Below are 10,829 nucleotides of genomic sequence, written 5' to 3' on the forward strand. Positions count from 1 at the left end.
ATAGCTTCCCAGTTATTGGAAGCTACTTGTCCACTTGGGTTAAAGAGAGCCAGCCGAAGCCATCAAACATCCCCCTTCCAAAGGAGGCCAAGGAACCTCCCATTCACTTATTATATCAACCATGGCCAAGAGGTCATGGTGGAGCTTCAAGTTTTATCCATGAAGAAGCTTGCTAGTGCCTCATAGCCCAAATCGAATTCCAGATGGCTCTCCAGCCGAGAAGGCTGGTATCTGTAAAGACCTGTTCCTCTTTGTGAATAAATTAAACCCTTCCCTGACTCAAATTGCTGGATTTTGTCCACCATCATAGGGCTAGTTTTGTGCTGCCCAGAATTTTCACTGATATGTCTATCTTTTGTGATATCCTGAACTGATTTTGGGAGTCATTAACATCTTGTTCTGTCGAGAATCTATTATGCCTAAGTGCTCCAGTCTCTGTGTAGGTGTTAAGGAGCTCTTGGCAAAATTTACTAAGAATCTGAAGTGCAGGAGAGTGGTTATGTTTTGTTGGTGTGGGTTTCTGCCAGGGGGCTGGACTCTGCCCTTAGGAGGAGATTGTCTAAATAAGGATGGATTAGAACTCCCTCCATGCTGAGTCCCAAAAGGGCATTCACAAGGATCTTGGTGAATACTCTTGGTGTTGATGATAAGCCAAATGGAAGGGACCTGTATTGATAGTAGACGCCTTGTACGCAGAACCTGAGAAACTTATGGTGTGGAGGGGATATTGGAATATGTAAATAGACCTCCTTGAGATCTACAGAAGTCATAAATTGGGTTGAAGGAATTCCGCAATTGACTTTAGGGTCTCCATGCGAAAATGGCGTAGTTTGATGAATTTGTTTAGAAACTTGAGGTCCAAGATTGCCCTTCCGTCTCCTGTTCTTTTAGGCACCGTGAAAAATATGGAACATATTCCTTTCCCCTGCTCTTGCAGAGGGACCGGTTCTATTGCCCTGATAGTCTGCAGATGATCTATTGCTTCCAACATTCTTAGTCTCTTTGTTGGATCTTTTAATCTTGGGGAAGGAACAAACCTGTCTGGAGATATGCGAAAAAAACCTCTAGCTTGTAACCATTTGTAATGTAGTCTTTCGCCCAGGCATCTATGTGGGGTAGATCCCACTGTTGAATGAACTCCTGTAACCTTCGCCCCACAGGTATTTTCTCTAAGTCATGCTTTTTGTGACTTCTGGTCTCCTTCAAGTCTGTCTGAACTGTTGGAAGTCCTGTTGTGTCTGTAGTCACCTCTACGCCCTGAGGGACAAAAATTGTTATTCCAATTTCCTCTTCTATAGTTTGATTTGTACCTGGGCAAGGAATGTTGAGACCTAAATGAGGAGTTTTCCCTATGCACACATTTGGGCATGGACTTCTTCTTATCATGGGTCTCGATCAAGATGTTATCAAGATGTTCTCCAAACAACTTTTTCCCAGTAAAAGGATATGCAGTTACAATAATTTTAGATTGGTAGTCGGCTTGCCAAACCTTAAGCCATAGCAGCCTTCTGGTTACTGTATTAGATGCCAGGGATCTGGCAGCCAATACTAACGCATCTAAAGTAGCATCCGCTGAGAATGACAGGGAACGCAATCGCAAAGGTACACTCTAAAGGTGTGAAAAACTTCAACAATCTAACTTACTCTAAAGATAACAGTAATCTAATAAATTATAACTAACAACTATAATTTGCCTAGGAAAAACAGGAAGAGACTCCCAGGACAGGCAGGAAGATGACTGGAGCAGGGTGGCTCCAACCATTCAGTACAGGAAGTTTTAAGTTTTTAGTCCTGTCTCCCAGTTAAAGTGGCGGGACACACCCACCAAGACATCCTCCTGGAACTCAAGGGAGAAAATCTGCTGGGAACAAGTTCATATATGAAATACTATAATACTGAGATGAATGTGGCTGTCCAAAGGGATGCAAAAATAAATGGAGCTCCTGAACTCATAAATTCTCACTTGTACTACCATCACCCAGCCTCAAAACTACTACTTAAAGTACAGTAATTCCTGTCCCAAGAATGAGCCAGCACTCAATGGTAGAGCCCTTGTTTTGTACTCAGGCAGAAAGTACAACGAAATTAGTGTCCAATAGCACATTTAAGACCAACAAAAATTTATTCAAGACGTGAGCTTTTAAGTGCATGCACTCTTCCTCAGACTAATGAACAGCCATCATAACAGTAGAAATATAAAGCAAAAGCTAATTACGGTAAATTAGTAAACTGTGTCACAATATCCAAATTCAGCCACATGATGCCATTCTATATCAGAGAAACCAGATACAATATAAGAATTTGCACAGTTGAAATGCCATACAACGATTAAAAGAAGAAATAAACCCCAAATCTATGTTTTGTACTAAGTCTCAAAGCTGATATATTTTAATGCTTAACCGTGATTAGTCCTAGCCATGGTTTACTGTTTTAATCCTTGCTGAGTCCACTGCAACACTTATTTGTTAAACCCACCCACCCACCCAAAATGGCTAAAGGGGCAGGAAGAGGAGGGGCCCTGGGTGGGCGTGTACACAGACATGCTTCCCAAGAATATTCTGCACAATTGTGCCACTTTTGTTATTCCTCGGGGGTTCCTCAACAGTAAAAAAGTTGAGAAAGGCTGACATAGAGGTTTGGGTTGCACAAGTCAACATGGGTCTGGGAAAGCAAAGAACTATGGTGGGCACTGAAGCCTCTCCTTGGGGTTTCACAGCACTCCTTTTCCTCCCAAATTCTGAGACATCAGTGCCTGTTGCCTGCACGCTTCTAATTTTTGCATCCATGAAGATTAGACCCCTAAAGAGAGAGAATCTCAGGGTGCTAATTAATTTTCCCACATCACTTTCTAATAAGCATGTACAGAAAGACATATATGCACAAGCCTGAAGATAATGCATGACCTCAGTTATATTTTTGTGGGAGTAAGTAAATTTCACAGGTAGAATAATCAAAGATGGCGCTGAAGTGCTTCATCTGAATTGGGGCTCCATTTGAGTTTTAGGACAATCCTGCAAGACAGGATAAGAGGAGAGTGACTTGCCCCAAGATAATCAATGGATTTCAAGGCTCGGTCAAGATTTAAATGCAGGTCTTCAAGACTAGCACCCTTCTGCTATACAACATTGGCTTTACAAGAGAAGACTTCTAAAACACCCACTACCAGCTCCAAAATAATCACTCATCTGAAGTCCCAAGGCGTGCAAGAGCAGTCTCCAAGGGATCAGGCAAGACTAGACTTCTTCCTTCCTTGCAGATCACAAATTATGAACAGAGGCACATATGGGTGTGACACGCAGAATAGCAAAAAACCCCGTTTCTAAACCACTATGTTCTGTACAATTGCTTGCAAGGTTGGGCTACTGAATTTTTACCCAACCTTATGCTGATTTTTCAAAGTACTGATTTCCAACTACAGGCCAGATCAGAGGTGAAGTGTTCTATAAATATCCTGGCTCTCACTGTCATCCTGAAACATGTAACTCAGACAAGTCATACGCACACTATAAATATCCCACAGATACCCAGATGAGAAACATGGATTGGAACCAGCTCAATGCCTCCACGTGGGCAAGGAAACAGATCGGCCCCTGCTGTGAATTGTGTGGGTTACAGTTGCCTTAAGCTTCAATTAAGGAAAATGACAACTTGTCCTTTTGCCCTGCACAGGAGATAAATAATTATTTAGGAATTAAGATAAGTGGGGCACACAGCCTTTGTTGTCATCCAGTGCCAGCTGAAGCCAAGCATTGGAGATCTGCAACCGTACAGCTATTTATTAAAGAATAACCCCCTTATTTTGTTTCAATGCAAAGTTTTATATCCTGTCTTCCCAACATTCAGATCTTCAAGGCAGCTTACAAATTTGCTTGAACAAGGCTGATCCTTGTCTTGACAGGGATAGGTTTCCAAATGTATAATGCAACAACAGCTTCCTTGATCCACAGGCTGAGATCCAGATCACTAAGACCCTTTGGCAATGCTTGCAGAATCTGCTACTAGACACAGTGGGGTTGAATGCAGAGTAAATAAGCATAACATCCCACAAATTCTTAGCCATAGCTTCCAAAGCAGTTTCCAAAGCATACAAGATAAACAATCAACACTTAAACACAGTCACTAAAACAAAAATCATTATCATCATCATAGCGCATAAAATCATGAGCGTACTTCCCAATGACACGCTGGGCCTCTGACAGTTCTCAGTCAGAGGGTCTTCCCCACAGAGGCACAGAGTGTTGGGTAGTCCTCGGGTACCTTGGTAAAGCCTCTGGTTGACTCTCAGCAGGGAGGCACTGAGACCTATAATTGCCCCTCAGTAGGAGGGTCCACCCTCACTGAGGGCCTATCAGATAATGCGTAGCCTCCCCAACACCAGAGAGCACCATGGAAGGCTAACCATGCACTTCACATCCTTCCTGATTCTCTCCTCCTGTCCTCACTGGTGAGGGACTGCAGGGAAGGCTCCCCGTCTCCACGATGGCACCAACACGCTCCCCAACCCACTCATTGAATAGTAGAATAATAGAGATGGAAGGAACCTCATGGGTCATCTAATCCAACCCCCTGCACTATGCAGGACACTCACAACCCTATCGCTCATGCACTGTAACCTACCACCCCATTAAGCCTTCACAGAATCAGCCTCTCTGTCAGATGGCTACTCAGCCTCTGTTTAAAAATTTCCAAGGATGGAGTACCCACCAACAGAAAAGTAGATATTAGCTGCAATCAAGGATCACATGAGAACCTCCCAACCAAATCTGCATGTTGAGTAATCTTTAAAGTACAAATTGAGGGAGAGGGCGGCAAAACAGGATTGCTTCTCAAGTCAGAATAATCCACGAAACCGATGGTCTGTTTCACATTCTCCAAAGCACCTCCACCCAACCACAACCAAACATGCTGTGGAAAGATGCACTTACAGCCACAACTTTCCAGATGCAGTCTCCAGATAATTTAGCAGTGTTCTGCCAGACAACCATGATGCTCCCAATAACTGCCTATGGGATGGCACAGCTGTACCTGGGGAACAGTCAGATCACACACTGTATCATCCTCTTGGGACAAAAACACTGTCCTATTTTTGTCCATGAATGTGATGCAATGGACTAAGAAACTACATGATGTAACCCAGGAGTTTCTGGTTCAACTCTTGCTTCTGTAATGAACAAAATGAATCTATTTCTCTCTAACTTCACTGTCACACACACACAAACATTACAAGGATAAGAATAATGGGCTATTTGCATGGATTAGCATGACAATCTGTGTTGAGCGATATTGGGGAAGGAGAACAGGAGCAAGACACCATCAGCATCATCCAAACAGGTGGCTTCTCAGGGTAAAACTACATACCTGGAACTCCAGTCCCAGATACATGTGTGTATTCTGGCTCCACAGCAATATTGAGAAGCTGTTTTATGACGAGAACATGTACTGGTCAATTTTTAAGAGGGTTTTTGTTGCAGAGGCAAAATAAGATCCATTTAACTTCTGCTCTTGTGGCACAGAGTGGTAAGGCAGCAGACATGCAGTCTGAAAGCTCTGCCCATGAGGCTGGGAGTTCGATCCCAGCAGCCAGCTCAAGGTTGACTCAGCCTTCCATCCTTCCGAGGTCGGTAAAATGAGTACCCAGCTTGCTGGGGGGTAAACGGTAATGACTGGGGAAGGCACCCCAAATTGAGTCTGCCATGAAAACGCTAGAGGGCGTCACCCCAAGGGTCAGACATGACCCAGTGCTTGCACAGGGGATACCTTTACCTTTACATTTACCAGAGTAAATGTCATATCATATGGTGGGAAATGTGTAAACATTTTCTAGCTCGGTAAAGGATTTCTTTTCCACTTCTGATGTTCTGAACAATTTTACTTAAAAATCTTTCACTCTATATAGGTGATCCTGGTTTCTGTCTCTACATCCCTTTATGACAAAGTTTGTAAACAGCTACTGTCTAGGGAGAATGAAAATTTATCTCCAGGTAATCCCAAAGACCAAATTTTATAAACTGAAAGAAAATCAGTGTGATATTTCCTCTTTTCTTTCATGCTGTTGATATGCCTCAAATAACTTCCTGAGGTATGTTTGGCTAAGGAAGGACTGCTGCTGTGGTTTTGGTGACCCAGTGAAGGCATCAGGATAAAGTACAGCTTCATATTAAACCAGCAGATAAAATAGGGAATAATTTGGAGGAATGGCAAAAAAAAACAGTTTGATCCGTTTTCTTTTTTTTAAGTTAGCCGTTTTCTTTTTTTTTAAGTTAGCAATATATAAGTATAAGATTAATATATAAGCAAAAGATTTTACTAACAGTCCTGGTACAAAGAAGTACAAAATAAACAAAATTAACATACTTTGGATGTGTTCAATAGAGCAGTGGTCCCCAACCTGCAGGCCACGGCTCCCTCCCCCCCCCCCCCCCGCAGTAAAAAACTTCCCAGGCCGCAAGCTTGCGGCCCGGGAAGCTTCTTACTGCGGGAGGGCGGGGAGAGGGAATCAGGGCCGGGCAGCGCATGCGTACATGTGCCATGTGCGGCCAAAATCACACATGCGCAGCACTTTTGCGCATGCGCAAAAGTGCCACGCATGCGCGATTTTGGTAGCGCATGCACAATACGCAGGCAGGGCAGTTGCCCTGCCGGTCCCCAGCCTCAGAAAGGTTGGGGACCACTGCAATAGAGTCTACAATTCATTCTACTACCGCTTAAGCCATCCTATGTTCAACAGGCACACTATCCATATAAGAATATGGCTACGGTGACCTTCAACATTTGGAGACGGGAGTCCGTTGTGAAGCCCCACAGGCTGCTATCACCTATCCATCACTTGGGCTAGCATAGCCTGCTGCGCTCATGCAAACAAGGAAGGATTGACATCCTATGCAGAAGTCAGAATAATCAGGGTTTCCAAATCCCCAATGAAATGCTGCAAAGAAAAGCTAAAGTAATTAAGGGGACATCAAGAAAGAGGTTTTCAGGGTCAAAAAGTAATTCTTCCTGAAACTGGCTGGCCATCAATTCAGTGCAAGAAAGACAAAACAGAAAACAATTGTTCACACCACACACAACTGGCTGCCACAAAATATGGAGACAGCCATTAGCTTGGGTGCCTTTAGAAATGAGAAGTTCACAACAGATAGTTCAATGAGTAGCTAGATGGAACCTCCATCTTCAAGAAGAAGATACCTCTGAGTACCAAGTGCTGGGTCAGAGCTTTTAGGAAGGCTATCATCTTGTGGAGCCTTCTTGTGAACCCCCAAAAGCATTCTATTGGCTAGATACAAAACTTACCAATTCATCTCAGAACACAAGAAGTGCGGCCTGATCTAACCAGTGCAAGTTCAAAGGGGGGTAACAAGTGGGATTTAAAAATGCAGATAACTGATGTTCCTGTTATAACCACCGTTGGTTTGTACGTCCAAGTGGACTTACTGGTGCAGTGACAAAATGAAATTAGAATTAGAATATACATACTCACACTCAAAAATAAACAGATTTAATCCACCAGTTCTATATATAAGAAACTCTTCTTTAAATGACAGGTTTTGACTTTATACAAATAACTAGCCCGAAAGCCCGTTGCACCCAGGAATGAAACAGGCGCTAGTGGTGGGCCACCCCAACAGCGCCGCCGCTACCCTACTTTTGAACACTGGTGGTGACGTGGGCGACATCTCCACAGCTGGTTGGCCTGCCGTGCAAGCTGGCAGCCAGGTCGAGAGGCAGGCTGGGCAGGGTGCTGTGGGAGCACTATCCCTGGAGATCGGGGAGCGTCTGCCCGCAAGTCTGCAAGCGCACCTCATGGTTGGCTTCTGGGGACGGGCACTCCAGGGGCCAGTCCAATCTGGGTGCATCCAGCTTTGCTGGGCACAGCCGGATTAGCCCGTACAGGCGGAAGCAGTGTCCGGACACCCAGACATGGGTCTAGGACACCACTCCTCCCACAGCGGCTCTGCCAAAATATTAGAGCCATTAATAATGTTTACAGATGTTGCACTTCCCTGTGTCAAATCAGTGATTATCAATGTAATATACAAAGTAAATGTTTCTATTACTGCCACAAACCTTGGCAGTAATGGGGCTTCTGGTTTTGCACAAAACTTTTAATCTCTGTTCTGGACTTATAGTGCAATCCTACGCAGAGTTACTCTGATCTTTTGATTTCATTGGAGTAACTCTGCACAAAACTGCACTAATAATCCAGAAGATTTTAAATGAAACTGTTTGCGACATAGCAATTGGAGTTAGCAAAAATATAGAAGGGTCTGGATTTAAAAAAAAATTATTGCAGACCCTTAGTGCATCGACATTGGCCTATCTTAAATGACATGCACATCCAGTAATATTACCACTTTAGATATTACATTTAATACTCTCCCTAGCATGCCAATGGGTACATTTTTCCTGCTCCAGGGGGGAAAGAGAAATTTAAAAAAAAATCTTAAACTAACTTTTCTTGAGAGTTAAATTAACTTTCCTGAGAGGCAGCTTGGTTAGCGGTTGGGAGTGTGGGCTTCTAATCTGGTGAGCTGGGTTTGATTCCCTGTTCCTCCTCCACATGCAGCCATCTGGGTGAACTTGGGCTCGCCACAACACTGATAAAGCTGTTCTGACCGAGCAGTAATTTCAGGGTTGTTAGCCGCTTTGAGCCTCCTTCGGGTAAAGAAAAGCGGCATATAAAAAACAACCCTTCTTCTGTTCCTCTGAAAGGACAACTGAAATCTACGAATCTTCCAACAAACACATTCTGGACTGGGAAACTCATTTCACTTCCTTGCTCCGCCTAGCTCTCTTCTATCCAATCCCACCAGCTCCTTCCCATTGTTCTCTAGAAGGATGAAGGTTTCATACAGGAGACCGCTTTCTTATTTTCTTTTTTCCACCAAGGATGCTCATATAAGCAGCACACTGACCTCGACTCTACCCTGCCAAAAGCCATCACTTACCTAAATCTTGGGGGGGGGGGGGTTGCTATAGCGATTGGGCATTAATTAGGCATGGGGGAAACACTGTTGAGGTGACAGTTGGTGGCGGTGCTCAGGGTTTGGGTCCATTTCTGATTTGGCACGCCCACTCCCAGGTACCCCAACCCCGGCAGCTGAATGGGGGGGGGGGCTTCTGCAGGAAGCACAGAGGATGCGCCCATGCTGGCAACCCCAGTGAGCCCTCCCCTGAAGCCCTTTATTAGGGTAGTCAAATCGCAGCCCTCCAGAGGTCCATGGACTACAATCCCCATGAGCCCCTGCCAGCGAAGGGGGGATTGTAGTCCATGGACCTCTGGAGGGCCGCAGTTTTACTACCCCTGCCCTTTATGACAGGCACAATGGAGAGGGGAGGACGAGGGTCGGTCCTTTCATCGGGGGATGGCTAGAGAGGGGGGGGGGGTTGCCTCGCCTTCTCTTCTTATATGGGGCGGGGGGGGGAGGGAGATGAAAGCAGCCTCTCTGCGCCTTCAGGAGCGGGGCCCGGACGCCTCGCGCGTCCACCGCTATTGTGGAAGGCGCAAGCTCATGCGCAATGATGCAGGCAGCCCAGGCGAGTATGGCACGATGCGCCCGACGGGTCCATCCAGAGCCCCGGCACGTGAGGAGAATAAGCAGGCGCGGCAGGGGCAGGAAACACAAAAGACCCGAGCGGCCCGGCCCCTGCGCCACCAGAGGCGGGGGGCGATGGGATCCCTGCCGCCGCACACCCACACACCCCCACAAACACAAGCACGCACCCACACACCCACCCCTCGGGGCCGCCCCGCGCGCCCTCCTTACCTCCCTCGCTCAGCGCGGCGAAGGCGACGGCCAGCAGGAGGGCCAGCAGGAGGGGGCGGCTCAGCGTCTCGGCCATCTCCGAGCGGAGGCCGGGACCGGCGTCGCCTGCGGTGGGGCTCGGCGAAGCCAAAGGGAGGCAGGAGAGGCGCGACCGGCCAGCCGCAGCCCGAGCAGGCAGAGGCGGAGAGGAGAGGAGGGGCGCCGGGGACGCGTGGAGCCGAGCCGAGCGGGGCGGGACGCGGGAGGTCCGGAGCGTCCGAGGCGCAGGAAGGCAGACCCTGCTCGCAGAGGGCGAGGCCTGCGCAAAGATGCGCCGCGAGGGGAGGGGAGGGGGGGGGGCGAAGGGAAGGGCGGAGCTCCCCGCCAAGGCAGGCTGCGCGACTTTGGCACAGGGGCCGGGCTTGGTCTCCCGGCCTCCCTCGGGGTCCCGCCGGGGTGGGGGGCGGGGAAACAACTCGCCACTGCTGAGGAGCCGCGACGACGGCGGGGCAGCCTCAAAGGAACGGGAAGGGGGGGGGGGCAACGATGGCCGCCGGGGGGGGGGCAGGGGGAGTGGCTCCCACGCGAAATTCCGTCCACGTTCAAGGCTGCCGGGTTTCCGCAGCAGCATTCATCGATCACGGTTATTTGGGCGTCAATCAGATCCCGCACATTGGCAGGCAGCCCTTGCCAACGCAAGCGTCAAAACTCCTTTTAAGTCCAACGACGTTTGATTCAAGGGAGACGCTTTCGTGGGGAGGGACCCTTCTTCGGAGTCGCTGAAATGGACATGCTCATATAGGCAGGGGGCGAGCAGCAGATTAGGTTTTAACATACACAACGGACCACATTGGAATAAAAAAGCTTGGTTTATATGGGCACCGTTGGTTTGGATTTAATTCCGGGGGGGGGGGGGTGTCTTTAACAGCTGCCTAACACAAGGCGTATCTGTATTGCTATTTCCACACCGAGAAAACTCGCCCCATACTGTTTCCTCCTCCCCTCCCATACTGCAGTGGGGTGGGGGTGGGGAGCTTCCACATGATGCGTGTGGTTGCTGGCGCTTTCCCCTTTGTGCTGGTGCCA

The 10,829-nt window shown here is 47.4% G+C and overlaps 1 protein-coding gene across 2 annotated transcripts in view; it reads right to left on the reverse strand.

Annotated features, from left to right (window-relative positions):
• CD99L2 (CD99 molecule like 2) overlaps positions 1–10,245 on the reverse strand; it is a 59,911-nt gene extending 49,666 nt beyond the window's left edge. For both annotated transcript variants that reach the window (XR_013226173.1, XM_077307731.1), the window contains exon 1: positions 9,765–10,245. Coding sequence is in view for 1 of the 2 variants with exons in the window: in XM_077307731.1 (XP_077163846.1) it covers positions 9,765–9,840 (76 nt within the window). In the remaining variant the exon portion in view is untranslated. The remainder of the gene's footprint in view (positions 1–9,764) is intronic.
• Between the last annotated feature and the right edge of the window lie 584 nt (positions 10,246–10,829).

The sequence above is a fragment of the Paroedura picta genome, chromosome 13, assembly GCF_049243985.1.
Source record: "Paroedura picta isolate Pp20150507F chromosome 13, Ppicta_v3.0, whole genome shotgun sequence".
NCBI classification, from domain to species: domain Eukaryota; kingdom Metazoa; phylum Chordata; class Lepidosauria; order Squamata; family Gekkonidae; genus Paroedura; species Paroedura picta.